Source organism: Panthera pardus, unplaced genomic scaffold, assembly GCF_024362965.1.
Source record: "Panthera pardus isolate Hobbes unplaced genomic scaffold, ASM2436296v1 HiC_scaffold_12, whole genome shotgun sequence".
In the NCBI taxonomy this organism is placed as follows: domain Eukaryota; kingdom Metazoa; phylum Chordata; class Mammalia; order Carnivora; family Felidae; genus Panthera; species Panthera pardus.
Genome location: NW_026526677.1, coordinates 60,911,447 through 60,939,306, shown reverse-complemented (window position 1 = coordinate 60,939,306; position 27,860 = coordinate 60,911,447). Strand labels below are relative to the sequence as shown.

The window sequence follows — 27,860 nt, the reverse complement described above, 5'->3', positions numbered from 1 at the left end:
GAGAGGTTCCTAGTCAAATGTGAGAAATAGACAAGCAAAGGTAATTAGATACTATTGTCTGATGACCCACAGAGGTTTTGGTCAGGGCAGGTAATCCAGTATGGAAGATCAGGAAAGATTTTCCTGCAGAACAAGAAACAACGTAGTTTCTCCTCTCAGATTGTTGGTGGAAGAAACAAACATACAAACCACAAAAAGTCATTCAGTGTGTGATTGTTACTAAAAAATATAGGTAAAGCCTAAGTTAGGGTACAAACAAAGAGTCCAATAAATTTAGGGAGTTCAAGGAAAACCTGGGAGTAGAAATAGAGCTTGATCTGAAATTTGAAGAATGAAAAACTGGGCAAATCAGTGAGTTTGAGATTTAAAGCATCCTATGAGAAGTCATGTGTCCAAGGCAGCAAGACATAAAACATCATGGAATATTTAGGAAACTCCTGGTACGTCAGGGTAGCAAGAACATGGGGAAGAAGAAGTAAAGAGTGCCCTGCTGGAGATGTGATGAAGAGATAAAAAAGGCCCAGATGATGGAGTGATTTGTTAGTCATGCATAGGAATTCAGACTCTTACCCTGAAGATGATGATAAAAGCCCACTGATTGGTATTTTAACAGCAGACTAATGAGGTTTATGTTTCAGAAGACTTCATCTTGGCCTTCATTTGGAGGATATATGGAGGGGAAATGAATCTAGAGACTATGGAGACTCCCTGGAGAATTGCTGTAGTGATTTAGTGGGAGATGATTGCCTAAACAAGGAAGAAGGATCAGGTCTGAGATAATATCTTTAAGAGGTCAACTCAAGGAAGAGTTAATAATTTGTTAGATGTGAGAAATTAAAAGGGAGAAATTAGGAAAAATACCAGATTTTTGGTTTGAGTTACTGGATAGGTAATAGTACCAAATACAAGGCTAGGAGACACAAGAGAGGAATAGGTTAGGAAATAATGAGTTATCTTTGGAACATGTTGAATTTAAGGTATGAGAGGGACATTCCAAGAGGCCAAAGTAATTTATAGTATGAAAATCAGCATCAGTTCATCTTAACGCCTCCTAAGAAAAGAATAGATGGTAAAACCTTTCTCCATTTTATTAACAGACAAATTGATAACAATTACCCAGGTATTTTACATTAACCATTACTTAAACGATTCACTGCACTTGGTAGAATTTGAACTCAGAATCTTAATTCATCTGGTTTCTCTTGAACAGATCTCAAGATGAGTTTGTTGTATCTGATGAAAACCCAGATGAGAGTGAAGAAGACCCACCGTCTAATGATGACAGCGACACTGATTTCTGTAGCCGAAGACTGAGGCGACATCCTTCCCGGCCAATGAGGCAAAGCAGGCGTTTGCGGAGAAAGACCCCAAAGAAAAAGTACTCTGATGATGATGAAGAGGAGGAGTCTGAAGAGAATAGTAGAGACTCTGGTAAAAAAAAAAAAAAAAAAAAAAAAAAAAAAAAAAAAAATTGTGTTCTCATCACACCAACTCAGTAAATTCTTTTTTTTTTTTTTTAATTTTTTTTCAACGTTTTTTATTTATTTTTTGGGACAGAGAGAGACAGAGCATGAACGGGGGAGGGGCAGAGAGAGAGGGAGACACAGAATCGGAAACAGGCTCCAGGCTCCGAGCCATCAGCCCAGAGCCTGACGCGGGGCTCGAACTCACGGACCGCGAGATCGTGACCTGGCTGAAGTCGGACGCTTAACCGACTGTGCCACCCAGGCGCCCCCCAACTCAGTAAATTCTTATGATTTCTGGAGTTAAGAGTCCTTAAGATAAAACTCCATTCAACTGTAATATAAGCTTTCTGATGAAACTTTGAATTCTCTTCTTATGATTTAGTAACTAAACTTTTCACAGAAAGCACATAAAGCATATCTAAGAAAATGAATACAGATGGATATGTTAACCGCATACCAAATTCATTTAGGATTGTGATGAATTCTTCTGGCGCAAAGTGTTTCCATGCCTAGACTTATCTTCATAGTGTTTCTTTAGAATCATTCTCAAATAAGGTGAGAACATTTTACTCATATATCTAGCAGTTGGAAAGAGAAGGATCACCAGTTATTGCTAACATTTAAATCTCTATCAGTGATTCATTCATTTTTATAAATTAGCAGTAGTTGATGTTCTTATATTTTATGCTTATCCCTATTAACTGATTAAATAGTGACCAGTACAGTAGCTAAAAGAACAGATATGAGTCCTTTTTTTTTTTGTAGAATTGGCAGATAGGTAGCTGTCATCTCACTGAGGAAGTGTCACAACCGGGAAGGAGTATTACATCCTTGACCTGGCCGGGGTTGTGGGCTTTTCTGTTTCATACATCTTTTTTTCTAAACTTCTTGAGTAAATGGAGACATCTTGCCTCTTTATCAGTGATTATTTCCTAAGAACAGGGACATTTTCAAACATAACCACAGTATAATTATCAAAATCAGACATTTTAACATTGATATACGGCTATTATCTAATTAACAGTATACATTCAGATTTCATCAGGTGTCCCAATATTACCCTTTATATCAATTTTTTTTCCTAGTCCAGGGTCAAATCCAGGAGTACACTTTGCATTTATTCATGTCTCTAGTCTCCTTTAATCTAGAATATTCCTCAAACTTTGTCTTTATTGATCTCCACAGTTTTCAAGAATACACAGTAGTTAATTTGTAAAATGTTCCTCAGTCTAGAGTATTTTTCTTTCCTTGTGATTAGATTCAGTGTACACATTTTTCAGCAAGAATATCACAGAGCTAATATATGTTCTCTGGGTCTCCATTATTTTTCCCTTTATAATTAACAGTAATTAGTAGGAAGGCATTTTTGAGACCTTATATATGCCATTTCTTTTCAGATGTTTTACTCATAGGTTTAGCATTCATTAATGATTTCCTAGCTCCATCACTCTTTTTACCTTTGTTATTTGGTGTTCTGTAAGAAAGCACTTTCCCTTCTTCTCCATACATTTATTTCTTTATATCAGTATGTACTTGTGGATTCTTACTTTAGTCTGTGGATATAATATGTTACCATCCCTGTGCTGGTTCAGTTTGTCCCAGATTTGGCCAGTAGGACTCCTTCAAACTAAGGAGTCCTTTGCCATTTTGAAGCCAATTTGGAATTTGTTAGCACTCCTGAAAAACAGCTCTAACACAGTGTCATGGTTTCGTTTACTTATCAGAGATGGTAAGGACAGTGCTATTTAGCTACACTTTGGAAGTTTCTCCCTGTGCTATAGCTAGCAGATTTTATTTCCATGTGGAAAAAAGCCAAAAATATAACTCCAGTTCTGTACTTCTTTAGAACAGTCTCATCTAGGGTTAGATGGTTTAATCTGTGCAGTACATTCTGAAATTATTTAATCTGTGCCATACATCTGTACATACAGGAACAGCAGATTATCTTGAGGCAGAATAGTAACTGCCACCAAGAAGAGCAGCCATGTAGCTGACTGAGTAGCTCTAGGTTGAATGAGATATGGATCATATAAAACATCTTTTCATCTCAACCATTGGCTGCTAACAGGATACATTAGTGAGGTTGGGCATTAAAGACCCCTGTGCACTTATTCATACTGTTAGAAGGAAAATAAGAGACTTATAGGGACTCCTGGCTGGCTCATTAGGTAGAGAGTATGACTCTTGGTCACAGGGTTGTGAGTTCAAGCCCCATGTTGGGCGTGAAGGCTGCTTTTAAAAAGAGAGAGATTTATTGGGGTGCCTGGGTGGCCCAGTCGGTTGAGCATCCAGCTTTGGCCCAGGTCATGATCTCGCAGTTCTTGGGTTCGAACCCTACATCAGGCTCTCTGATATCAGCCTGTTCAGCGCAGAGTCCGCTTCAGATCCTCTGTTCCTCTCTCTTTGCCCCTCCCCACACTTGTGCTCTCCCAAAGATAAATATTTAAAAAGAGAGAGGAGGGTCACCTGGGTGCCTCATTCAGTTAAGCGTCCGACTTTAGCTCAGGTCATGATCGCACAGTCCATGAGTTTGAGCCCCGCTTGGGATTCTGTGCTGACAGCTCAGAGCCTGGAACCTGCTTCGGATTCTGTCTCCCTCTCTCTCTGCCCCTCCCCCACTTGCGCTCTGTCGTCGTCTCTCTCAAAAATAAACATTAAAAAAAGAGAGAGGACTTACAATAACCGATTGATTTTAAAAATGTTACTACTGAACCTTAATAGCTTTATATTTTTATAACCTAAGCTAATTACATTTCTATTTAATAGACTTAAATTTTGTACTCGACTTCTTTTTCCTTTTTTTTTTTTTTTTAACAGAAAGTGATTTTAGCGATGATTTTAGTGATGATTTTGTAGAAACTCGGCGAAGGCGGTCAAGGAGGAATCAGAAAAGACAAATTAACTACAAAGAAGATTCTGAAAGTGATGGTTCCCAGAAGAGTTTACGACGTGGTAAAGAAATCAGACGAGTTCACAAGCGCAGGCTTTCCAGCTCAGAGAGTGAAGGTAAGGAGTAGATCTCCAGTTTACAGAAGTTTGCACAAGGCAGAAGTAGAAGCTATAAAGTAAGGATTACAGTTCTGTACCATTTCATAGAAATTCAATATAGCCACTCAGATCTTTGAGACAAAAACCCGTTATTTTTTTGCTGGGTCACTTTTTATACTTTAAATAAATGATACTTGATAAGATACCAATTTTTAACATCTCCATTGTAATAATTAGATTTTTCATTGAAATAGAAGAGTCTCAGAAAATTATCTGAGCAAAATTTCTTTGGCTCCCCTAATTATTCACAGCCCTCATTTTGAAATAACCTCCTGTGCCCTGAATAACTGAAGAGCTTCAGATATAGGTTTTTGCTGTCTTTCCACCCTGACCATGAACTTCAGTTGGTAACTTTTATTTCTTAATAGTTTTTGCTGTGCTTTAGAGCAGCAGTGTAGGAAAAGCTCCAAAATATGAATTTGTGATATCCATTTAGTCTTATGGTTATTCCAGAGTGCTTCCCAAGTTCATTTTAAATTATTCTAATACCTATGCCCCTTTCTGCTTTGATTTATTTAATTCTCCATTATTTATCACCTATTTTGAAGATTTCAAAGATCCTTATCCATTAAGCTTGAGCCCAAGTCAGGAAAGAAAGGGAAAAAAAGTTTGGACATGAGAGGCTAAAGAAAGGAGGTAAACATCTGATTGTGTATATTTTTCTTCATGTGTCATTAAAGACAAACATACATTCAGTAATTCAACTTTAGAAAACACTTACTGCACTAGTCACTGTTATAGGCACTGGGACCAGAAGAGTGAATAGCCAAAACATCTCACTCCCGTGTGTAACTCTTCTTTTAATTAGGAGCAGAGACAATAAACAAGATAAATAAGTAGAACCTGTCTTATATTAGGTGGCGATAAATGCTGTGGAGAAGAATAAAGGAGCAAGGGAAGTTGGGAGAGTAGCTGGGATCTCAGGGTACCATACGAACGCCTCGCTAAGAAGACCACATTTGAGTCAAGACCTGACAAAATGTCAGGTGTGTGTCCTGCATTTATCTGAAAGAAGAGTGATGTAGTCAGAGCAACTAATGTGAAGGGCTGGAGGCAAGTCTGTGCCTGGCTTGTTGAGGGAACAAAGTCAGGGTGGTTGAAGGAGAATGAGTGAAGGGAAGAATAGCTTGAGATGATACAGATCAATGGGGTCAGATCATGAAGAGCGGTAGTCCGCCAACTATGGCCCACCTGTTTGTATAAATAAAGACTTTGTAAATCAAGTTTTATTGGAACAGCCACACCCATTGTTTCTTACATGTTATCTGTGGCTTCTTTTGTGTAAAGTTGAGTAGTTGTAATAGAGACTGTAGGGCCTGCCCCTTACAAAAAATAAAAATAAAAATTGCCAACCCTTGATGAGGAACAGTGCCATGCAGTTGAACTTTCTGCAGTGATGGAAATATTCTGTATCTGTGCTCTTCAGTATAGTAGCCACTGGCCTCATGTGGCTTTTGAGCACCTGAAATGTGACTGGTTTAACTGAGGAACTGAATTTTTAATTTTTATTTTATTTAGATTTAAAATAGCCACATGTGATTACTGGCTACCATATTGGATAGTACAGTAGGCCATTGTATAGTATAGACTTCAGATTTTATTCTGTGTGAGAGCAGAAATAATTGGAGGAGTTTGAGCAGAGCAGTGATTTGTGTTTTAATTTGCTATGGTAGCTGTGATATGAATAAATTTAAGGGGACAAGGACAGGATCTAGGAGACCAGTTAATAGGCCAGGTGAGAGATGATGGTGGGTGAGACTAGGGCAGCAGTAGTAAAGGGGTGAAAAGCAGTCAGATAATGGATATATTTTGAAGGTAGACTCAAAGGATATATTGTTGGGTTTGATGGCAGAAAGCAAGCAATCAAAAGATGACTGAGCGATTGCAGTCGAGTTGCCAGTAACTAAGATGGTGGAGACCAGAACAGTTCAGGTTTGAGGCAGAGGTTTAGGACCTTAGTTCTGGACACGTTAGGTTTCAGATGCCTGTCTAGAAATTGCACATAGGGATGCCTGGGTGGCTCAGTCAGTTAAGCATCCAACTCTTGATCTTAGCTTAGGTCTTGATCTCAGAGTCATGAGTTTAAGCCTCATGTTGGGCTCCACACTGGGTCTGAAGCTTACTTTAAAATTAATTAATTAATTAATTAATTAATTAAAAAAATTCCAGCATAGATGTTGAGTAGGCAGGTTGATACATGAGTGTGGAATTTAGAGGTTGCCTAAAACAAATATGAGAGTCATCAGCATATAGATGCAAAGCTGTGAGATTAGATGAGACCACCAAGATGTAGGTACAGAAAAAGGAAAGAAGACCTTTCAGGACTATCAAGGACATTTAATAACATGAGTTAGGAGCTGTTAGCACAGTGTTTCAGATGCCCAGAGTTGGGTGGTCAGTTTAATCTTTCCTTATCAGTTTGTTTACATGACTCCATAATTTGAGGGCTAGTGGATAGTAATTTCTCCGTTTGTTACCCCCCCCGCCCCATCTCCATTTAATTTAAGGGCCATGATTAAGTTATCTGGTTCTCCTCTTTCCTAAAATCTTAGTTAAAAAGCACACTGTGGATCATACCATGGATTGTTATAAACCTGTGAGGAGAGAGAAACCAGGGCAAGTTTGAAGGGAAATACAGATTTCTGAGCAAGTTTGAAAGCAGGACATGGGCTGACTATGGGGAGGAAAAGGAGAATTACTTCAATCTGTTATGGTTAACTGTGTCGATGGCTTAAATGTGCTGTTTATTCTAGAGAGCTATATGTCCAAGAACTCTGAAGATGATGAGCTAGCTAAAGAATCAAAGCGGTCAGTTCGAAAGCGGGGTCGAAGCACAGATGAATATTCAGAAGCAGATGAGGAAGAGGGCAAACCATCCCGAAAGCGGCTACACCGGATCGAGACAGATGAGGAGGAGAGTTGTGACAACGCTCATGGAGATGCAGATCAGCCTGCCCGTGACAACCAGCCCAGGGTCCTGCCCTCAGAACAAGAGAGCACCAAGAAGCCCTACCGGATAGACAGTGATGAGGAAGAGGACTTTGAAAATGTAGGCAAAGTGGGGAGCCCTTTGGACTATAGCTTAGTGGACTTGCCTTCCACCAATGGACAGAGTCCTGGCAAAGCCATTGAGAACTTGATTGGCAAGCCAACTGAGAAGCCTCAGACCCCCAAGGACAACAGCACAGCCAGTGCAAGCCTGGCCCCCAATGGGACAAGTGGTGGGCAGGAGGCAGGGGCACCAGAAGAGGAGGAAGATGAGCTTTTGAGAGTGACTGACCTTGTTGATTATGTCTGTAATAGTGAACAGTTATAAGACTTCTTTTCCATTTTTGTGCTAATTTATTCCACGGTAGCTCTCACACCAGCGGGCCAGTTATTAAAAGCTGTTTTATTTTTCCTAGAAAACTCCACTACAGAATGACTTTTTAGAAGAAAAATTTCAACAAACCCTGAAGTCTTTCTGTGAAGTGACCAGTTTTGAACTTTGAAGATAAATAATTGCTGTAAATTCCTTTTGATTTTCTTTTTCCAAGTTCATGGTCCTTGGTAATTTCATTCATGGAAAAAATCTTATTATAATAACAACAAAGATTTGTATATTTTTGACTTTATATTTCCTGAGCTCTCCTGACTTTGTGAAAAAGGGTGGATAAGAATGCATTCCGAATCTGTGAGGGCCCAAAACAGAATTAGGGGTGGGAGAAGGCACTTGTGCTTTAGCTTTTTCATATTAAATATATATTATATTTAAACATTCATGGCATAGATGATGATTAACAGACTGTTTAAAAGTTCAAGTCTGTGTTGTTGCAGTTTGAGAACTGTAGATAACATCATACATACATCATTTAGTAACAGCATCCATGATATCAGCTTGTTTACTATCAGAGATAACCACACTTAATAAAGAAGAGATGGAGAAAGTACCATCATTAAAAACTCTAACCTGAGTTTCTGTTATAGCGGAGTTCCTTGTTTAAAAAAAAAATCATCTGAAAAACATTTGTACAGTAAAATGTATAATGAAGCTTTGACAACCAGATTGTGCTAGCAGCAAATTTTTTTTAAACAGCTTTATGCAGTGGTGATGAGGTGGCCTCTAATCTAATATACTATCAACGAAGAGTTATTAGTGATATAAATGTGGTCTTTCTTTAGGCCCAGGTGGACTGTAAACTTTGCAGATAGTGTAACTCTGGTCTTCTGGCCACTTAATATTTAAATATCTGAAATAGCCCATTTTGAAAGAAATACATCTATACATAACATACATGAAGAGATGCTAAGCTGACAGCCGTGTTTTAGCACATTTGAAATGGGGAAAGGATTTTCAGGTGAATTTTAACTGGTCTATTCTTGCCCTTAGTATCTACTTCAAATTGAAGTCTACAAACAAAGCAGTTCCTTTGGGAGGTTTTTAGTTTGAGTTTTAGCATGTATGTGTGTGTATATGTGTGTGTGTATGTGTGTGCATTGGAATTTCCTATCTGCCTGGATATATTAGCAGGGTTTGAATGTAGTTTTGGCCTTTGGCCATTAGACTTCTATTAAAATTCATTAATAGTCACATGACCAACAGAGTTGATTGAGAACCGCCAATATACTTAATAGGCATGACATCCATTTCAAACATCTCAATGCTTTAATGAAAGATGAGCCCTTTGTTTCAAGAAAAAAGGGGTTTATAACTAAATATCTAACATGTAATTGACACTAAAATATGAACTTTGTCTTATTACTGTTACAGCTGTAAAATTTCAGGCAGAGCCATAAATAACATTGTATAAAGTGTAGCACTTGTGATTAAACCTTGCCTGTCAAATTCTGAAACCTTCAGCCATTACTTCTGTGAATACTTTTGCCCCGGGATTTGGGTTTTTCTGTTCCAGTGTTGTGTCTGTTGCCGGCAACAGACACACATATCTGCTGCTGGCCCAAGGAACTTTGTTAATTTTTCTTTCCAAATTAAGCATTATATGTGCTAGTCAGTGTATAGTAAAGCACTTCTCTTTTTTATTATTAAAAAGCTGGCATTAGACTTGCATTATAAATACCTCTCTAGAAACTTTATACTCCTTTTCCTTCCTCAACAGGTGTTGCCCTGAAGTCTTATCTTTTGGCCTTGAAAGTTTATAGCTGTTGTTTTTCATTTGTTGGTTCTTTTGTTTGTTTTGTTTCACTTTAGTTCTGTAGTACCTGCCCATTAATATTTTTGCTTTGATTCTAGCAATGTATATGTATCTGTATAAAAAATAAAATAATGAAAGCAGCCTAAAAATAGGATGCACCAATAGCATGTGGTTCCAAGCAAGTTGTGATTTTTATTTTGAGACAATGTTCCACTGGAAGGGAGGGAAGGGCTTAACATTTACAGACAGTAGAGCAGGGTTATGTAAGGAACCATACTCACTTACCAGGCCTCGTTTCTAGCCAGGTTTGTTCATTTATTTGAAAGTCAGTTAAGAATGTTAGCCTTTTTAAATGTCTAACAGGCAGGCAATACAAGAATTCCTACTAGTGCAAGGTAAGTGGTTAGAATGTGCAGGTGGCCTCTCCTGCCATTCTTCCTCTACCATTTTAGTCCTGCAGCTGGGTAAAGCCACTACTGTGTAGAAATTCCCATGTACCCTGTCTCTACCTCTGGACACACCAGCTCCTGCTTCCACCACTCTATAGTTAAGCAAGCGATAAGAAGTGTTCGATGGGTAGATTATTTATTTTACAGGATGCCTAATGTGAAATAAGGAGTTATATTTACCCTTCTCCTGCAGAGTAAAAGGTCATTGTTAGAGCAAAGACGGAGTATTCAATTTAGCATAGTTCCACTGACATGGGTTATGATACCACTTTTGCTGCCTATTAATTTACCGAACTTGAATTAAATGTTTGTGAACTTGATAGTGAATGTCTGCCTGCTAACCTTACATTCTGATTAAGCCAATTAACTGTTTCATCTACAAAGACTGCAGAAGCCTCTGATACTTATAAGTTATTATGCAGACAGATTAATTGTGGGCGGTTAAATGTTGAACAGTTCAAAAACAGTTCTGCTGCTTGGTGACTAGATTTAGTCCCTCATGGAGTCTTGTGTTCGCTGAAATGTTACCTGAACATGCTTTGAAGAAGTTAAAAAAAATTTTTTAGGAAAAAGTCATTGTTCTGTATCCAAAGATATAATTCAGTCATTAGGAACTGGACAGAGTATAAGCAAGTGGCTCATTTGAGTTTAGAACATCCTGGATCCTTAGAGTACTAACCGCGGATTTAGATTCATCATAGCTGCTATATAATAGAGCCCTTTAATACTTTCATCTTTTTTAAATACAGATGGACTCCCAATGTCAAACTCCACAATCTATAGCGCGTGTATTAAGGGGAGATGCTGTTTAGTACTCAGGATATTTCGTTTGCAATTTCCGTAAAGGTTTGAAAACTAGCCAAATTTTCACAAAGCAGAAGCTTTCAAGTAAAATATGTGAAAGGAAATCAGGCTGAAAATACACATTTTGGTTTTGTAGACTTGTGTTGACAAAATAGTGTTTAGTGTAAAACATTCTCCGTTGTTGGCACATTATTAGAGAATGATGGCAGAGATATTTTCAAGAGTATACCTGATAATACTGAGGTTGGGTTTCCTTGACACATCTCTTTCCAGCTGGTCAAGGTTGCAGATGCAGAGAAGAAAGAGGAGTTGCATTTAGAATAAATTCATGTCTACTGATAGTCTTTTTTTTTTTTTTTTTTAATATGACCTGCCAAAGAACCAAGGACTTCGAATGCTAAAGACGTTGTTGAAAAAAACAATTTTTAAACAAGTTAATTTTAAAAGGATATTATAAGCTCCAGTTTTCACTTTTGGGTTGATAGGACCCATCCCTATTATAATATGCATTTGAACAAAGTATACGTATTAAAAATATATATAGGCGTGTACTTATTTAGAGGTAAAATGGTGGGGAAATGTCACCGATTTTTAAATGGGATTGATGGAATTTACTTTGTCATAAAGAATGCCTTTTTAGCTTATGTTTGTGGGGTTAAGAGTTGTTAACCATTAGCTAGTTCTACCATATCACTGAAAGGAACACAGTGAATCTGTAAGTCTAATATTTAGAAAAAGTGAACTGTACCCTTCAACAACACAGTGGAACAGGCCCATGATTGCCTCACAGCTATAGAACACGTATTCAAAGACCCAGATCTTTTTTTTAATAGAATATACATACATGTATGTATATATATATATATATAAGTTAATATGTATATACATACTTTAGATGTTAGCAGAAATGAAAAGTGAGTTTCAAATCATTAATTGACATTGTAAAAAGACATAAGACAAATAATTGTAACTGATGTGGAATTATGAACATTTAATTGCAGAAAGTCTAGAGAAACATAGTGAAGTTTCTCTTCTTGGTTTGACATTCTAAAAAAATATTCCTGGTTCTCTAAGAAATAAGAATGCCAAGACTGCATATCTGCTGTAATCTATCTAGTCCTCTGCTTAATATTGTTCTTAAACTTTGTTAGAATAAAATCCATTCCTATTTTATCCACCATTCCCAGTGTGTACCTGTAAACCTACTTTGGAAGTGGCAATTCATCTGCTGATTTTCTTATTTTTATACCAATCCTGAAAGACAAGGCCCTTTGCTATCAATGTATTTAAGCTGGGTTATTATATGTACACTTAATAGTCTGTTTTTGGAATATTTCACTTCAACTTAAATGATAATTTAACATTTTTTGAGTGCCAAGAATTGCTAAGTAACTATGTAACATATACTGAGGAGTCATTCCCCAGCAAGCAAGCAGTCTTCATAAGCCAAACTGTAGTGTGCTTGGTATATAACCACTTTAGATTGTAAACTCAATGCTTCTTTTTTTACTCAGATAAACCCTCTCAGAAATTGGTTAGAATAGGGTTACATGAATGGATTTTGTCCTTCATTCTGGTCATGTAAGCTCAATTTTTTTTTTTCATTTTATATTTACACCATTTCTTTCTGGAAAATGCTGCAAACCCCAATTCTGGCACATTGTCATTTCAGTTAAGGAAAATGTTATTTTAATTTTAATAACTTTTAAGATATAACTATCCTATGCATAAGTTATACGAGAGGGCATAACAAATTATTAGATGAGTAGAAATTTATTAATTAAGCTCCTTAGACATTTTGAATGAGGAAAAAACATTTAAAGGAACTACATTTGTGTTTTTTGCCAAACCGGTACAAGCTAGTAAATGCACTAAGGACCGAGTGACCTGCCTTGTTCATTTTGCCACTGGATGATGTAAGTTAAGAATGGAATTGTTAACCCTAATTATATATTTTCTTGACTTTCATCGCTTTCTAAAGAAACCTAATTTAAGTGTTTGGGGTTTTGTTTGACCTGTATTTATTGAGTTCTGGTCATAGACCCGGAGCTGCCTGTCATGCTTATGGATGGCCAGAACAGTCATTGGGATACTTAATGGCTCAAGGCCTTCTGAATCATTTAACTTATTTTGTATGTTGCAAAAAAAAAAAAAGTTTATTTTGCTTGAGAGTCACATTTTTTATATAACTGTACAGCTTTTAAGGGATGGGAGGTGGAAAAATACCCTAAAATAGGATGTAGATTTTTACAATTGTGTTTATGCTAGAACATCTACAGGTGCATTATGTAATTAAACCTAAAATTGTTTAAAAATTTGTGCCATGGTCTTTTTCATTTTCCTGCCCTTTAGCAGAGTTGGTGCATGTCAATACTGCTATGTGGACAAGCCTTGAAATTAGGCTAATAACCCTTGTCTCCAAAGCTTTAAGAACATTGCATGAAAATTATACACAAACACATATACACATACACATATACACACACACACACAAGTAGACATGCACACACAGATCTAGTTTAGTGTAAATGAATTTTCAATTTCAGAACAGCTATCATAGCCTCAATTGGGCAGTTAACAGCATATTATAGTGCGTGGTTTTCGTGATGCCTAACTAGGGTATTCTCAATGTTGGTCTGGTGTTTTGTTCTCTTAGCAAAGTAGCTTCTTGATAATGGTATCTGAATTGTAGCTTGCCCAAACCCGTCAGGAGGTTCTGTGTACACCTTCAAAGGGACTGTCCCGTGCTGGGATGGGTGGAGTGGGTTGGGGCAAAGCTCGGTTTCTTTTCAATCTGTAAAAGAAGGAAAACCTAGAATTGTTTGATTTGGTGGTTATTCAGTAGACTTAATTCCACAGGAGTATTTGTCTGCTGGAAGGGATATCAGATTAAATTCCAATTCTCTCCACATTTGATGAAACATATTTTTGAAATCTTGTAGAGTTGCTGATTCTAGCATTCTTTTACATGGCACATTTTACCACAACTTTCATTAAGACACCAGTACTTTTTGCTATCTGATAATTTTACCATTCTAATAACTCACCTTTATAGCACAAATGTATTCTCATAAAGAATTAAATTCGTCTAGGTGTGTCATAATTTCTATCTAAACTACCTTACTCTATTGTCAGCTAACATGGGGTTGTCGGTTTCTTTGCTATCATCATCCATTCAGAGGTGATGCCTGGGAATCATGAATTTCTAGGTGAAGAATACAAATTCCAGATAAGAATTTGTAAATGGTATATGTTAAATTTTCATTTTGGTTTTAAAGTAATAGTAGCTGGGATTCGGGGAGCGTTTGATCAAAATGCCTCTTGGATTTTCAGACATGCTTATATGAAATGCTTTATTTTCCTATGCATAAAAAAAATTATTCCTGGAATAGGTTCTCAGAATGCTTTATTTTGTTTCTAGGAGATGAGAGCTAAAGCAGAAGCTCCGAGATTAGCATAATACTGTTGAGAGGTAATCAGGAACGTGCTGTTTTAGTCAAATAGGGGAAACTGACGTGCTCTCTGCCACATATAATGTACTGCATGTGTGTGTGGGTGGGGGGGGGAGATTTGAAAACTGGAAATGTGATTCCAATAATGCACAAAGTAAATTTTGTGCATAGAAAATATGGGAATTCCTGGTAGCTTAAAGCTTCAGGGGTTAACTGCAGTGTATGAACACCTAGTGTGTTAGAATTGCAGTGCATAGTTGTTTAAATATAATATTCCTTGTAAGTGACAACCAAAATATGTTGTGGCTGGTGCCAATTATTTTTTGTTAATGAAATGTTCAATGTCTCACTACAGTCTGATCAGAACTCTTGGTGTTATAAGCCAGGCCTAAAGCTATTTTATAGCTCTTGGCCTAATTGTGTAACTTTTTCTTTCAAAATGTTTTATTATAATACTTCTGTCATTTCTTTCACTTAATATATGTCAATTGTCATAATAAAAAATTTAAATAATTTGATGTATTTAGCATGATGTGTTTGCAGACTTAGTTTATTTTAAACTTCGTGGCACATAAAAAGTTAAGAATTTTCAATAATACTTGATGAAGGCTGAAATTTTTTGTCATCTAAGGAACAGGTGAATTGTTCTCTACAATCTAGAAAGTAAATTTACAAATATCAATTTCCCCAAAGTAATTTTTTTGAGAGAGAGAGAGAGAATCCCAAAAGGGGCAGAGAGAGGGAGGGAGAAAGAGAGGGAGAGAAATGTGGGGCTCACCTGAAGGGGGGGCGGGGACTCATGCTCACCTGATGTGGGACTCCAACTCATGAACCGTGAGATCATGAACTGAGCTGAAGTCAGATGCTTAACAACTGATCCACCCAGGTGCCCCCCCAGAGTAATTTTTAAAGCTGTATGCCAGCTAGGTGAACTATAGGTATTAGGAGGCCATCTATCGAAAGAGTTCTATCTTTAGCCTCTGGAGAACTGACACATTAGAGAGGCCTTGGACTTGTTCTGTGTGGTACTCTGGGAGCACAGAACTAGACCAGAGGGCAAAAGCCATAAGGCAAAAGCTTTCATTTATTCTATGGGAAATTTTTTTTACAGAGTTCTGTAATAACTTTGGGAGTGAATTTTCACCAGTAGGGGATGTTTGGGTTTCGGCTGCACTGTCACTTGGCAGGAGTGTAAGTTCAACACATCTGAAAAGTGGTTAGACCAGATGACTTGAAGGGGCCCTTCCAACAATCCTGAGTATGAGTCTCCTCTACAAATGTTGATTTGATAAATTTTCCTAATTAATTCTCGGGTATAGCAAGATTGCCAGTGAATGGTGAACTCTCTCTCTTTTTTCTTTCTTTTTTTTTTTTTTTTTTTAGCAACTAGTGGAATTCATCATTATTTACAATTCTGATTAAAAATACTGATTAACTGGGGCACCTGGCTAGCTGAGGTGGAACATGCAACTCTTGATCTTGGGGTATGAATTCAAGCTCTACTTTGGGCACAGAGATTACTTTAAAAAATTACTGAGCAATTTTTAGGCAAAGCAGTTTTTAAATCAGAATTTCACATAATGGAATGAAAGATGATCTATGCTGGCAAGAAATGACCAGCTGCAATGTTTCTCAGTGGTTTATTTGAAAATTTCACTTAAACACAGTCAGTTCAGTGGAGGTGACAGTGCTGTGGCAGCCTTGAGAGAATTTAAAGGAGTCTGCTGGAGTCTACTGAATCCAGAGAATGGCTATCAGCCCACACCTCTTTCGGATTATGAGACCAGAGGATGTAGAAGAGTTCTTGTCTTATAAAACCAAGAATTGGTGTACTATGCTGGGACCATTTAGTACAGGCACAATTATAAAAAATAATGAGAATATTCTAGTGAAACTAAATTAAGTGTTGGGTGAAATGAATGCCTGTCTCATTTTGACTCGTTAATGACTTTTCATGAGCTCTTTAAGGACCTACAAGTCTAAATGAAAATCAAAGAGAAAGAACACTCTAAGGGGATGTGACCTAATATTTGCAGCATTATTTTAGAACATAAAGTCATATCCAAATGAAAGGTTAACTAGGAACCTACTAGTTCACAGTATAGGCCACCTATAGCTTCCTTGTTGTTCCTCTTGCCCGTTTCAGAGCTACTTTATCCACACTCAAGCACTCGTCCTTCTCTCCAGCATGTCTCCAAGGAGGAGGCGTCTCCTGTTTTTGTCACATCCCTTCTGTGTCCCTCATCTGGCCCCTTCCCTCTTGCCTCCCACGGGTCCTCACATCTCAGTGCTCTCTCTCTGATCTCCACCTCTCTATACTCCTTTCTATGCAAACCTCTATCCTGGAAAACAGAAGTACCACCCTGTCTGTCTTCCATCCACTCTGCCTCTCAGTTATTTCTTATTTGACTGCCAGTCTTTAAAACAAACAGAAGACTCGCTGAAATGTCAGAAATTCCTAAAAGAAACTCTGGGAAATCAGCAGGCTTCTCAGCAGCATACTTGGACTCCAACATTAGGAACAACTGTTACAGGTAGCTGAAACTTAAAACAGGGGAGATGTTCTTGCCTTTCCCTGCAATTGTTTTGTATCTTTCTGTTGAAATGTCTATTTTCTTTTCTCTTTGGCATTACTGCCTTCTAGTAGGATACCACTAATTGCACCATGGACTCATGCAATCAAATAGCTCTTACTCTATTTAAAAAAAAAAAAAGAGGAAGCACTTGATTAATGATGTTAGAACCTGATTAGAACCTGTGCTGTCTCGAGTTTAAAGTAAATTTTCTAGGGGCGCCTGGGTGGCTCAGTCAGTTAAGCGGCCGACTTCGGCTCAGGTCATGATCTCATGGTCCGTGAGTTCGAGCCCCGTTTCGGGCTCTGTGCTGACAGCTCAGAGCCTGGAGCCTGTTTCAGATTCTGTGTCTCCCTCTCTCTGACCCTCCCCCGTTCATGCTCTGTCTCTCTCTGTCTCAAAAATAAATAAACGTTAAAAAAATTTTTTTTTAAATAAAGTTTTCTATATTTCAAGGCTAGTTTTTTCCCTCCCAAGGATGAATTTTGATGGTAACGAGGGTTTACCAACAATGAAGAGAGAAGCAAGCTGGCTCAATTCTGGAAAATTGGAAAGTTGGCTTCAGATTCAGACTGATCCAGAAGGCAGGGCTGGAGTTTTAGCTGGGAGATGTTGTAAGCAGAATCAGGATAGTGCCAAAGAGACATGGACCCACAACCAGAAAAGGCATATGAGAGAGGAAGAGAAGGCTAGGAATCCGTCTTTGTAATGATTGTCCTCTCAGAGACACAGCCACTTCTAATAATCTGGATGTGCTTATGCAGTGGCTTCCAAAAGTTCTTGTAAATTTCATTTAAAAACCATTCTTCTTGTTTTTTTTAATTGAGATATAATTCACATGCCATAAATTTCACCATTTCAAGATGTACAATTTAATGGTCTTTAATATATTCACAAGGTTGTCTCCACCCCCAAAAGAAACCCAATATATTACTAGCTCAGTATTACTATTCACCATTCTCCCCTTCCCCTCAGACCCTGGCAACCACTAATCTACTGTCTGTAAGGATTTGCCTATTCTGGACATTTTATATAAATGGAATCATAATATGTGAGCTTTTTTGTCTGACTTCTTTCATTTAGCATGTTTTCATGACTTCATGGTTTTTTTTTTTAATTTTATTTCATAGTTTATTTATTTTGAGAGAGAGAGTTGGGGGCAGGGGAGGGGAAGCAGAGAGAAAGGAAGACAGAGAATCCCAAGCAGGCTCCGCGCTGACCACACGGAGCCTGATACAGGGCTTGAACTCATGAACCTGAGCCAAGATCTAAAGTTGGAAACTTAACCGACTGAGCTACCCAGGCGTCCTGACTTTATCTATGTTTTAGTATGAATCAGTACTTCATTCCTTTTTATGGATGAACAATATTCTACTACATTGTTTATGCATCCATTTTGTTTATCTTCAGCAGTTGATGGATATTTGGATTGTTTCCACTCTGAATATTGTACTCCAATATTCTTCTCAAATATTGGAGTACAGGTTTTTGTGTGGAAATGTTTTCAGTTCTCTTACATATCTGGGAATTAAATTGCTACATTATATGGTAACTCTTGTTTCACGTTTTCAGGAACTGCTGAACTGTTTATACGGTATCTGTATCTTTTTACCTTCCCACTGGCAATGCAGGAGGGTTCCAGTTTCTCCACATCAGAGAACACTTATGATTCAGTCTTTTATTATTATTATTATTATTATAGCCATCCTACTGGCTATGAAGTAGTTTCTCACTGTGGTTTTGAGTTGCATTTCCTAGATGATTAGTGATATTGAGCATCTCTCCTGTGCTTTTTGGCCAATTGTTTAACTTCTTTTCAGAAACATCTGTTCAGATCCTTTGCCCATTTTTTAAATGGGGTTATCTGTATTTTTGTTCTTCAGTTATGAGTCCTTTCTATATACCAACCCTTACCAAATACATGACTTGCAAATATTTTCTTCGGTTCTTCAACTTGTCTTTTTACTTTCTTGATGGTGCCCTTTGACACAAAAGTTGTTAATTTTGGTGATGTCCAATTTGGGTTTTTGTTTGTTTGTTTGTTTACTCATGCTTTGGATGTCATACCTAAGAAACTGTTGCCTAATGCAATGTCACAAAAATTTATGTTTTATAGGTTTAGCTCTTAAGTTTAGGTGATTGGCCCATTCTGAATTGTTTTTGTATAAGGGGTCAGAGATCTGAATTCATTCTTTCGCATGTGGCTATCTAGTTGTACCAGCACCATTTGTTGAAAAAGCTGTTCTTTCCCTCATTGGATTCCCTTGGCATCCTTGTCAAAACACAGTGGGCCAGAAATGTATGGGTTTACTTCTGGACTCTTAATTTTATTCCACTGATCTATACAGCTATCCTTATGCCAGTACTACACAGTCTGGATTACTGTAATTTTGTAGGAAGGGGCGCATGGGTGGCTCAGTCAGTTAAGCATCCGACTCAGGTTATGATCTTGTGGTTCGTGGGTTCAAGCCCCACGTCGGGCTCTGTGCTGATGGCTTGGAGCCTGGAGCCTGCTTGGGATTCTGTGTCTCCCTCTCTCTCTGCCCCTCCCCTGTTCATGCTCTGTCTCTCTTTTTATTACTAAAAAGTAATAGTTTAATTACTATTAAACAATAGTAATTGTTTTTCCATCTACTGTTTGAACTTAAAATAGGCAAGGGCTATCTGCTCTCAATCCTCAATGCCTAGCAAAATGCCTTATATATTGGGGCGCCTGGGTGGCGCAGTCGGTTAAGCGTCCGACTTCAGCCAGGTCACGATCTCACGGTCCATGAGTTCGAGCCCCGCGTCGGGCTCTGGGCTGATGGCTCAGAGCCTGGAGCCTGTTTCCGATTCTGTGTCTCCCTCTCTCTCTGTCCCTCCCCCATTCATGCTCTGTCTCTCTCTGTCCCAAAAATAAAATAAACATTGAAAAAAAAAATGCCTTATATATTTAATTCATTTAAAAATAAATATCACTTCTCTGGGGCACCTGGGTGGCTCAGTCGGTTGAGCATCGACTTTGGCCAGGTCATGATCTCACAGTTCGTGGGTTTGAGCCCCACATCGGGCTCTGTGCTGACAGCTCAGAGTCTGGAGCCTGCTTCTGATTCTGTGTCTCCCTCTCTCTCTGCCTTTCCCCCACTCACACTCTGTCCATCTCTCTCTCAAAAATAAATTTAAAGGAACATTAAAAAATTTTTTTTAAATAAAAATAAATCTCACTTATTCACCTAATCACAGGTAGAAGTGGTATTGTTACCATTTTACAGATGAGAAAACCAAGGCTCACAGATTAAGTATTTTTCTAAGATTATTCTATTACACTTCTTTTAATGCAAAGGCATAGATAATAACCCCACTAAGCTTGCATGTTTATAAGAAAGCACTCAGCCTCACTGTTTCTTGGGTAAGAAGTTACTAGTCATCCCAACGAGCCATTTCAGGTTTCTGTCTGAAAACCATTAACAACAGAGAAGGCCAATTCTCTTAAGTCCTAGAGTTTCTCCCATTATTAGCCTTTTTAAATAAAGTTTTTTCCTTTATTGATAATTTATATATGCTTATAGTAGACAGAGAAGAGTAAGACAAATTAAATAGTCACATCGCCACCACTCAGAAATAACCACTCAAAATGTTAGTGCATTTCTCTTCGGTATTTTTTATTTGCAGATTAAAAAAAATTAAGATCTTTCTGAATAAAGGTCCGTCATAATAAATTAGTCAGTTTATAGAACCAAATAAAACACCCCATTATCTCTAAAAGCCAGATGACCCAGGCATGCGGGAAGCTTTAACAATAAAGAGCACACTCTGCTCCTTGGTCAGCATCAGCCCTGAGGGGACATGGAAGGTTTTCAGTAGAGAAAGGCAATGGCAGCTGAGGACCCCGCCTCACCGGCCCTAGACCCTAATAGGTTAGTTTGAAACTCATTGTTTCTTAAATTGCTACCTCTGGTCAGCAGATCTCTGCCACCGAATGTTGTAACATGAGCTGCTTTCTTCAGTTTAGGTCACTTTTTCATTCAGACTCATTCTGGCATCCGAAACAATGTCTGCTGATGTGAAGTGATGCCCTGTGTGATTTCTACTAGCTATACATTTAAAAAAGGGACCTTAGTGGTTTGTTAAAAAAAGGGCATCACTGCCTGAACTCACTTCCTGGGCCTGTTCCAAGATTTCCCATCTTTCCTGATAATCCTTGCCCTGCAAGTGAAGGACAAAGAAGGAAACTGAAATGAACCTTACAACCTTAATGTTAACCTTCTTCTGAAAACCCTGTACACGGTGGGAGACTATGTTGCCTGGCACCTTGGTGTGTAAGCAATAGGAGTTGTGAAGCATTAAGTGGATTAACTTCTCAAACCATATGTTTGAAAAATCAATGGGATAGGAGCAATTCCTATTTTTTGTTTTTGTTTTTGTTTTTGTTTTTTTGAGAGAGACAGAGTGAGTGGGGGAGGGGCAGAGAGAGAGAGAGAGACAGACAGACAGACAGAATCTGAAGCAGGCTCCAGGCTCTCAGCTGTGTCAGCATAGAGCCCAATGCAGGACTTGAGCTCACGAGCCATGAGATCATGACCTGAGCCGAAGTCGGACACTTAACTGAGCCACCCGGGTGCCCCAGAAGCAATTATTTCATTTCATTTTATTATTATTATTAATGTTTATTTACTTTTTAAAAAAAAAAACTTTTTTGGGGGGCGCCTGGGTGGCTCAGTCGGTTAAGCAGCCGACTTCAGCTCAGGTCATGATCTCGCGGTCCGTGAGTTCGAGCCCCGCTTCGGGCTCTGTGCTGACAGCTCAGAGCCTGGAGCTTGTTTCAGATTCTGTGTCTCCCTCTCTCTGACCCTCCCCTGTTCATGCTCTGTCTCTCTCTGTCTCAAAAATAAACATTTTAAAAAAAAGAAAAAAAGAAAAAAAACTTTTTTTTAATGTTTATTTTTGACAGAGAGAGAGAGACAGAGCATGAGTGGGGGAGGGACAGAGAGAGAGGGAGACACAGAATCTGAAACAGGCTCCAGGCTCTGAGCTGTCAGCACAGAGCTCAACGCGGGGCTCGAACTCACAGAACTCACAAACCGTGAGATCATGACCTGAGCTAAAGTCAGTTGCTCAACTGACTGAGCCACCCAGGTGCCCCTGTTTGCTTATTTACTTTTTGAGAGAGTGAGAGAGTGTGGGGTGAGGGAAGGTGGGGGGGAGACGCAGAAAGAGAAAGAGACACAGAATGTGAAGCAGGCTCCAGGCGCTGAGCTATCAGCACAGAGCCCCATGCAGGTCTTGAACTCATGAACCCAGAGATCATGACCTGAGCTGAAGTTAGACGCTTAGTTGACGCAATTCCTTTTAAAGTTAAAAGCCCGTGATAGATAGGTGTCACAACAAATGTAAGTACCTGGGCTAGCACAGAATACAAAATCACTACTCTAATTTGTTTTCTCACTTTATCATTTTTACTTTCTCTGTAGTTTTTTTTTTCCTGATTCATGTTTTTTCCTCATCTATTTAATTTTACTTATCTTTCTGTTTATTCATATTCATCACCCATTACCTTATAAAAGTTACCTTTTGCTCACATGTGGCATTGTCCATGTATGTTAACAGAGACCTTCTCAAATTCTTAAATTCAGGAATATCACCATAGCGTGTATCGTACCTTCTCCTCCAACCACCCCCTCCCCTGCCAAAGGAAACCCAACACAGTGAAGTATAATTTTCTGAGAGTGGAAAGGTACCTTAAGTCATGGTAAGAGGCAAGAAAGCTAAGTTGAGTACAAGTTCAGGGCAGTCAGCTAGGCTCATTCATCATCCCACCGTCGTTTTAGCAAATTGTTACAGATTTGAGGGATAATTGGTGGCAAGTCATTCATGAATGCCAAGGGCTTGCTATATACATGGCCCTTCCCAGCCCATCTTGGCCGACTTTCCAGCCCCACCATGCCATCATGTGCCACACACAAATTCTTGCAGTTCCTCAAACACTACATGCTCCTTCCTATCTTTGTGCAATGAAATGGAATTACCTCTACGTATGCTTTTATCTTTGAACTCCTCATCTTCAAGACGCAACTCAAACATCATGTTCTCCTAGAAGTTCTCTGGATTCTCACGAAGGGCAATCCCACGGTACTTGGTGCAGACTTCAATACAGCACCTACCACATGAGAATATAATTCTTATGTCTCTTCCCCAAAGACGATGAGGCCTCTGGGTTCAGCAAACAGTTTGGATGCTCTTATAGTGGCTTAACACAGAGAGGACCTGAATGCACAATAGTGGAGGAGAAATGAGGGGTCAGATTCATGAGACAGGAGTTAAGAGGTGACAGAACTTGGTTGATTGGAGGCAGTAAAATGAAGTGCGCAGGCTTTGCTGCCCAACAGCATAGATTGTAAATCAAGCTCTGCCACTTAGTAGGTATAGACTTGGGCAAGTTACTTCACCCTGACTTGTTTTCTTATCTGTAAAACAGGAATCATGATAGTATATATTTCCTAGGGCTGCTATGAAGACTGATACACATAAATTGCTTGGAACAGTGAGTACCTATCATACAGTAAGCCCTCCATAAATGTTAGTTGCTGGTTTTGTTCCTATTATAATTAATAATTATAAATTAGAATTAATTATTATTACTGAATATGAAGAGTGAGGGAGAATAAGGTCATACGGATATAGATTCAAGGTTTCTAACTTGAGCACCTAAACGTAAGGTGGTATTTTTCCATATAATAAGACGCTAGAGAAACAGCAGAGTTGAATGAGAAGATGGTAAATTCAAATTTTTATTAATACTATTTTTTAGAGCAATTTTAGGTTCACAACAAAATTGAGCAGATGGTACACAGATTTCCTAGTACTCCCCCAGTCATGTCTCACCTCCCTCATTATCAACATTCCCCACCACAGACGTACATTTGTTGCAACCGATGAACTCTCACTGAGGCACATCATTGTCACTCAAAGTCCATAGTTTACAAGTTCAATTTTTGATAAGCTGAATGAGAAGGGTCTGTGGAACCCCCAAATGGAGATGTCTAGCAGGCTGCAGGATGCAAAAGTCTATGGTTCAAGAGAGTTTTGGGATGGAGATAGAGATTGGGGAGTTACCTACACAGGGTAGTTCAAACCATGGGCATGGGTAAGTTTGCCAAGTCAAGTGTATAAGGAGAAGCACAGTGACTAAAGTCTATTCAAGGTTCTTTCTCACTTCTCTTTAGCTAATCTATCCGTTATTGCTAAAACTTAGTGACTTAAAATAACAAATATTATCTCACAGTTTCTGTGGGTCAAGAACCTGGACCATTTAGCTGGGTGTTTCTGCCTCAAAGTCTCTCCCAAAGCTGTAGTCAAGGTGGCAGCCAAGGGTGCAGGTATTCCATGGCAGATCATACTACAAAGTTCATTTATAAAGAAAAAGAGGGGCACCTGGGTGGCTCAGTCAGTTAAGCATCCAACTTCAGCTCATGTCATGATCTCACAGTTGGTGAGTTTGAGCCCCGCATTGGGCTCTCTCCTGTCAGCATGGAGCCTGCTTCAGATCCTCTGTCCTCCTCTTTCTCTGTCCCTTGCCTGCTTGTGTTCTCTCTCTCTCCCTCTCTCAAAAATAAATATTAAAAAAAAAAAAAAAAAGAAAAAAGAAAAAGAAAAACCCAGCAGACCCTACCTGTTGTCACTCTCTGTAACTTCCAAGGCTAGGTTAGAAGAGGCATGCAGCTTCTATCAGTCTCTTTTTTGGGACTCTCCACTTCAAATCCCAGCTACCATGCTGTGAGGAAGCTCAGGCCCCATGGAGACGCTATTTAAAGGTATTCCAGGGGCGCCTGGGTGGCTCAGTAGGTTACGCGTCTGACTTCGGCTCAGGTCATGATCTCATGGTCGGTAAGTTCGAGCCCCGCGTCGGGCTCTGGGCTGATGGCTCAGAGCCTGGAGCCTGCTTCCGATTCTGTGTCTCCCTCTCTCTCTGCCCCTCCCCTGTTCATGCTCTGTCTCTCTCTGTCTCAAAAATAAATAAACGTTAAAAAAAAAAAATTTAAAGGTATTCCAGCTGATAGCTCCCTCTGAGGTCCCAGTCATGAGCCACAATGTGTCAGATACTAGTATGGAAGGCTGGAGGTCTCAGAAGATAGCCAGTCCTGGTACACACTTTAGTAGTTTTCCTTCTTTCAACTCTATCACTTATTCAAGAGCCACATACCCCCTGCCTCTTTTTTTCCAGAGAAAGGGAGTGTGTGTATGTAAGCAGGGGAGAGGGGCAAAGGGAGAGGGAGAGAGAATCTTAAGCAAGCTTCACAGTCAGGACAGAGCCCAACACAGGACTCAATCCCACGACCTTGGGATCAGGACCCAAGCTGAGATCAAGAGTACAATGGTCAACCAACTGAGCCACAAAGGCACCCCAAGAGTCTTAAGAGTACATATCAAGGGTATGATCCTAGTAAGAATGGATTTATATCAAGGGTATGATCCTAGTAAGAATGGATTTATAGGAAGCTTAATTCTTACTATCGCCAAAAGGCAGGAACATCTTTGTACCTCTCTGCCAACTAGTTCTAAAAGGTGATGGTTTGTAGTGAAGACATTAAGCTTGACATTAAAAGGCAGGAATTTAATTTCTAGCTGCATACTAGTAATGTAGACCGCAGCAAATCACTTAATTGCTCTGATCTTCAGTTTTCTCATCTATACAGTGGGCATAATAGCAGCCACCTTGCATACATCACAGAATTATTATAAAGACCAAAAGAGAGAATGGGTGAGAGCATTCTTCTGACAAGTAAAACAGTATACATATGTGAGACTTAAGTGTCTACTTTTATTACTTATAGGGATTTATATAGGAAGTAAAGGAACAAATCCTGCCCTTCTTTAAATTCTTGGTGATATGCTTCCCTTTGATGTACATATGCTTGGATACTTCCTCTGAGACTGTCACTGTAACAGGTGAAGAGTTCCTTGTCATCGCTAAGATCCCTTTTCTTCAGTCATTAACTTGAATAAAATGTTTTGCTGTGAGACAATCCCCCCTTTTTTTAGTATTTTTTAAAAAAATATTTACTTATTTTTGAGAGAGAGAGAAACAGAGTGCCAGCGGGGAAGGGGCAGAAAGAGAGGGAGACACAGAAGCTGGAGATAGGCTCCAGGCTCTGAGCTGTCCACACAGAGCCAGACGCCAGGCTCCAACTTACGAACTGTGCGATCGTGATCTGAACCGAAGTCAGTCACTTAACCGACTGAGCCACGCAGGTGCCCAGAGACAACTGCTTTTTAACGACACTATAAAAACTATGTCAAGTTGATATGAAATTATTATACAGGTTTTAGCCAATTTTCTCTCTGCATGATTTGGGGGATTCTGTTTCTGAGCAAAGCACTGACTGTTTTACTATATAGCCAACCGCGTGCAGCTGTCCCAGGAACCCTGAAATTCTCCATTTCCTGTATTAGATTGTTAGCTACTCTCAAAGCTTACTTTTCCTCCTGGATTCTCCATCTTGGAGAAATGAACCAGCATCCAATCACTTAGCCTGGAAATCATCCTTGGCTTCTTTTCTTCATCCATCCTCTTCTTCATTTTCACCACCTTCTTTCCCTCAGTCTCCCTCCAGATTCTGAGGACTTCACCTTTGTAATAGCTCTAGACTCTATTCCATTTCCATTCTTACTGCTACTCTCTCACCTATACTATAGCAACAACTTCCTAATACTCTCCCTGCTCAGAGTGCCCCTCCTCTAGTCTTGCTACCAACAAACGAATCCCAGTTTAAAAAAATCGAACACGGGGCGCCTGGGTGGCTCAGTCGGTTAAGCGGCCGACTTCAGCTCGGGTCATGATCTCGCGGTCTGTGAGTTCGAGCCCCGCGTCAGGCTCTGTGCTGACGGCTCAGAGCCTGGAGCCTGTTTCGGATTCTGTGTCTCCTTCTCTCTGACCCTCCCCTGTTCATGCTCTGTCTCTGTCTCAAAAATAAATAAATGTTTAAAAAAAAAAAAATCGAACACTCCTCTAGTCAACAGATAGAAATACAGCTACTCCACATGTCTGCCCATCCAGCCTCAACAGTGCTACAGCACAGGTATGATCATACTGATTTTACAGGCAAGAAAAGTTTGGCCTAGAGACTGACTTCCTTGAATTCCACTAGGTCTCTCACGGCTAAAGTCTTGCTCTTCAGTTTAATGCCTCAGGCCTCCTATTTGTAAAACTGGATCAACAGTCACTTTCCCATATAATTGGCATAAAGAGGAAATGAAATAATACTGGGAAAGTGCCTGGAACAGTGCCTGGCACCTAACACTCAGTTACCTTTTGCTATTATTCTGATTACAGTTTTCATTGTTCTTGTTACTTCGTTCTTCAGTGCCTAACAAAGAAATAAAGCAAGAGTTTCAAATCCGAAGTACTAATTCTTTTCCCCTTAGCGCCCCATCTCCTCTCTGACCCAGCCAACTCTTTGCCCAGAGTTAATTACCAATTTGGGCTCGTTTGCCTGCCTGAGACTGGGCGGGGGACACGCAGCTCCCGCACAGGGGCAGCTTCAGGACCCAGAGTGACGTCGGGGGCGCGGCTGTTATGTTGAGATGTGGAAAGGTTGGGATGAGGCCCGCGCAAGCTAGAAGAGCCGTGAACCCAGTTACGAGCTCTCTAACCTCTAGAAGAGTGTGGTCTTTGATTCCCATCCAAGGCTCAGGCCTCGGTTTCCTCTTCTGTAGAAAAAGGAGTTTATTATTCATCGTGCTTCCACTCTCATAGGGTTGCTGTGACAACGCAGCACTAGCACTTTGGAGAGAGAGCTCAGTTATTTCCAGCCTGGAGCCTTAGGAAGGGCGAGGGGGAGGGGCCTGGGGTCACGTGACCAACACCGCCCAGTCCCCTCAGGCCTCTGAGAGCTTGCCCCAGAACGTCTCTCTCTCGGGTGGACCGGGCTCAAATTCCGGTGCGGACTAAGTTGCTCTT

The 27,860-nt window shown here is 39.5% G+C and overlaps 1 protein-coding gene and 1 long non-coding RNA gene across 3 annotated transcripts in view; one reads left to right on the top strand and one right to left on the bottom strand.

The window, feature by feature from the left end:
- Positions 1-14,869, top strand: part of RSF1 (remodeling and spacing factor 1) — a 160,703-nt gene extending 145,834 nt beyond the window's left edge. For both annotated transcript variants that reach the window (XM_019449923.2, XM_019449922.2), the window contains exons 14-16: positions 1,211-1,431; positions 4,284-4,472; positions 7,268-14,869. In XM_019449923.2, the coding sequence (XP_019305468.2) occupies positions 1,211-1,431; positions 4,284-4,472; positions 7,268-7,830 (973 nt within the window). In that variant the 3' untranslated portion in view covers positions 7,831-14,869. The remainder of the gene's footprint in view (positions 1-1,210; positions 1,432-4,283; positions 4,473-7,267) is intronic.
- Positions 14,870-22,849: 7,980 nt separating this feature from the next.
- On the bottom strand, positions 22,850-27,805 carry LOC109267255 (uncharacterized). The gene is made up of 3 exons (XR_002080003.2): positions 27,554-27,805; positions 27,210-27,267; positions 22,850-23,060 (listed from the first exon to the last, which is right to left on the bottom strand). It is a non-coding gene; the product is annotated as an uncharacterized LOC109267255 (long non-coding RNA).
- Positions 27,806-27,860: the final 55 nt, after the last annotated feature.